Raw genomic sequence first — 4073 nt, 5'->3', positions numbered from 1 at the left:
CTGTCGGAGGCCAAACTCCTCAAAAACTTCGTAGAGAGAATAGAGCGACTCTATACTTCTCTTTCTCTACTTATTTTTGTCCTGAATGCGCGCGCAACCTCCAGCAGATGTTGCTATTGGCGGACAGCGTTCATGGCGAACCTCCAGAGCACCGCCACGATACCCCACCACCAGAATTTGACCCCGCGCAGGGAAATCGACACCGTGAACGGTCGGGATCTCGGTGTGTATTCGTCAAAGCTGTTATGCGCAGGTAAAACTGGAGGGGATTGTCTCAACCCGCACGCCGCGCGGAGGTAAACTCACAGGATTTGCTAGTACGGCCGCCTGTTCGCTTCGTTAGGGACCCTTCATAACGTTCAAGTACACCGTAGAGCGCAGTCGTGCGTCGTACCTTATAAATATAACGCGTATATACATACAATCATGTTTCGAGTGATAACGTTGTGATTTTGTTTAGTTAACGGTATTTTATGTGCATCGAAAAACTATGTTGTTTATTGTGCTACAAACATTGTACAACCGATTGGTTTGAGTTTAGTGACAAGACAGTTATTTGTGACAGTGAATGGAATTTAACGTTTCGTTTTGTGATAATAATTTTAGAACACCTGTGAAAATTTTATTCCGTAGTTTCTTAGCGGTGCTTATAAGTTTTCGGACAAGTTTAAATTTGTAGTTCAAACTGTACTCGTTCAGAGAAGAAATGTTGACGATGGAGAGTGATATGAAGGGCAGCGGTTTGCATGCCGCGATGCCGCCGCATCATGCGGCTGCAGCTTTGCATGGTCATACGAGTTCACCGTATGGATCATTAGGATCTTTAGGCATGATGTCTTTAGGACAATCTGGCGGACATCAGCAACAAATGTCTGCTCTTACGCAACATAGTCTTGTGCAACATGGCCTTAATTTGCATCATAGTTCTGCGACCGCCGGGCAACAAATGCTTAGCCCCGGTTCGCAACACCACACTTCGTTGACGAGCTCGCATCATCAACAAAGCAATCAACAGCAACAGCAACATCATCAACAACAAAATACGCAGCAGACTACCGCTACCAATAATAATAACTCGATTAAAAATCAAAATTTAGATCGTGTTAAACGTCCGATGAATGCTTTCATGGTGTGGTCTCGTGGTCAAAGGCGCAAGATGGCATCGGACAATCCTAAGATGCATAACAGTGAAATTTCTAAACGTTTGGGTGCGCAATGGAAGGATTTGAGCGAGGCCGAGAAACGTCCATTTATAGACGAAGCGAAACGCTTGCGCGCAGTTCACATGAAAGAACATCCCGATTACAAGTATAGACCGAGGCGCAAGACAAAGACGTTGGCCAAGAGCAAAGACAAATACCCGCTGGGCGTCGCATCGCTATTACCCAGCGACCCGTCGCGGGTTTCCGCCGCAGGACAACAGGCCGCTCAGCAAGCAGCCGCGGCGGCTCAACGTGACATGTATCAAATGCAAAACGGAGGATACATGCCGAACGGATACATGTCCGTTCACGATGCCGTCGGTGGTTATCAGCAGCAACATGCTGCTAGCTATTACCCGCGGTATGATATGGCCCAAATGCACAATTATAATATGAATTATGGGATGTATCAAGCTGCAGCGGGCGGTGTAGTGCCAGGCGGACAAGGGTCTCCTTACGGGTCTCTGCAACAACCAGGTTCACCGTACGGATCTTTGCAACAGCCAGGATCTCCATACAGTAACATGCAACAACAAATGTCGTCTTGTCAAAGCAATAGCCCCAGTGAATCAAGCATTAAAAGCGAACCTGTATCACCGCCGACGCCGCCTAGCATGAAGCTACCGCGCGGCGGCGGTGATCCGTACTCTCAGCAGAGTCCGTCGGATTTGAACCAGATAATAAACATTTATCACTTGCCGGATCCTTCGCTTCACCACTCGTCGTCCGCCGCCGCAGCAGCCGCTTTGCACCACCACCAGCAGCAGCAGCAGCATTACCAACACGGGACGACGCAGGGCGGCGACAGCGCGACGGCGCCTCTAGCCAGAATGCCGCCGATCGCGCACATGTGAGACATGCTCGAATTTCGGCACGATCCCAGTTGTACGGATATTGACATTCCGCCTTTGTGAATACCGCCAGGAATCTGTGCGCGTGTTTGTGTGTGATGTATATAGTATAGTTAAGAAATTAAAAACATTTAAAGATTTATTTGACACGTAAAACAAAAACTATGACAGAGTACTATCTATATAATAAGAGTATATGAAGTTATTGGTTTATTAAAAAAAAGTATGATGCTCTTCTGTGTATATATTAGGATTATTAATCAATGATAGATATTAAGTTTATTTAAATCATATTTGTTGTGAAACAAAGCGCTCAAGAAATTCGAGTGTAATGAAGTTTATCATATCTCTTTTTATGTTTAATTTGACTAAATTTTATTTATATGAAATTCAATATAAGTGTGCTTGATTTTTGATATTTCGGACGAAACATATGTGATCAATGCGTGTTTGTAATTTTAAATTTCTGTATACAATTTTTACTATATTTAAAATTCACTCTTGCCCAGTTCACAAGCCAATTTTATGGAACTATTTTAGTGTTTTTACGGCACTCACCAATTGTAACAAAATATTTGTAGTGCGAGAATAATTCGCAAATAAATTTGAAAGTTGTACTAAATTTAAAATTATTAAAGATATGTTATGTTTTTGAAATTCATTATGAACTTACAAATAATTTTATTGCATTTGGCTTAGCGAATACCAATCTTAATACAAATTGGGTACTATTTAAGTTCAAAATTAATTAGCTCAGTACTATTCCTTGTTGCTCTTCTTTCTTAATTATTATACCTAGTCTATCACCATGGAGCTGAAAATAATTTTAATTTGATAGGATTATCAACCATGTGTATACCAACACAATCTTTATATAATATTTAGTAAAACCTGTGTACAGTTGCCGTACGACTGAACAAAATAAAAACATGTATAGAGCTTTGTACAAATAAACATTCCAGTTTTCTATGTAAATATATATTATATGTCGATAATAATTATATAATGTCAATGGTTAAACGAAAATATAAGAATACGAAGTTTAATCCTGTGTTTTAATTTTGAATCCGATCAAATATGATTTTATCATAATGTATGCTCACAATCAGACATTTTAATTTAATATGCTAAAATATATCGTTTTTTATTTTCTAAATATTTTTTAATGTGCGAAAAATCATTCACATTCAAATAAATAACAATTATAAATTTATATATTTTAAATTTTTCAACTTCATAAAATTTCATAAGAAAGTATTAATATCAAAATAATAAATTTGGCATGAATAATCTCGTTGTATACAGCTATATTAGTACCGCTTTTTTCAATTTTTGTTTAATATTTAGCATACAAAAAATCATTCAAATATAGCCAAATTACAATTATATTTCAATATTTTTCTTCAATTTAATTTTTTTTATAGTAATATATGAGTTTTTTACCTATGGTCAATACATTTTATCTTGATCAACAATTCATAAAATTTTATTAGAAAGTGTTAATACCAAATGATTTTTGGCATGTAAAATAAGTAGCAAAATTTTCAAGTGACATTCAATGTCTATACTTCATTTATTTGTTTCAAGTGAAAATATTTTCTCACCTGCTATTTTAAAATTATTTTCTAATAATTATAATTAACTTCCTCGGTTTTACTAAGATCGAAGATGCCTTTATGGCTTCTTGCAAATATTGCATTTATGAAAACGTAATACCAATCTAATTATATATTACCAATTTTTCCAAGTTTCATTCGAAAACATAGTACTTAATTCTTTGTGCAAAAAGTAGGTACTCACTCATTTATAACGAATATGATTTTATTTTAATGTTCTCCCAAAAACTATTTCTTTCTCGCAATTTTTACAATATGAATTTTTTATTAAATTCATAGTTATTTAGTTATTTCGCACATTTTAAGAGAATATAATAGTCTTGACTATAATTGTCTGTAACTCGTATTGAATTCTCTTGAAAAGTGCTATTTGCGATGATGCCATTATTGTTGTAAATTATACT

General features: G+C 37.0%; 1 protein-coding gene across 1 annotated transcript; it reads left to right on the top strand.

Annotated features, from left to right (window-relative positions):
- Window positions 1-225: 225 nt before the first annotated feature.
- Window positions 226-2262, top strand: LOC113372408 (transcription factor Sox-2). Its single transcript, XM_026612729.1, has one exon. It carries the CDS (start codon window positions 707-709, stop codon window positions 2054-2056), a length of 1350 nt encoding a protein of 449 aa, XP_026468514.1. The 5' UTR covers window positions 226-706; the 3' UTR covers window positions 2057-2262.
- The last annotated feature ends 1811 nt before the right edge of the window (window positions 2263-4073 follow it).

The sequence above is a fragment of the Ctenocephalides felis genome, unplaced genomic scaffold, assembly GCF_003426905.1.
Source record: "Ctenocephalides felis isolate EL2017-DRISC unplaced genomic scaffold, ASM342690v1 CF-g0.4_SCAFFOLD_01604, whole genome shotgun sequence".
Lineage (NCBI taxonomy): Eukaryota > Metazoa > Arthropoda > Insecta > Siphonaptera > Pulicidae > Ctenocephalides > Ctenocephalides felis.
This window is presented reverse-complemented; position numbering and strand designations above follow the sequence as displayed.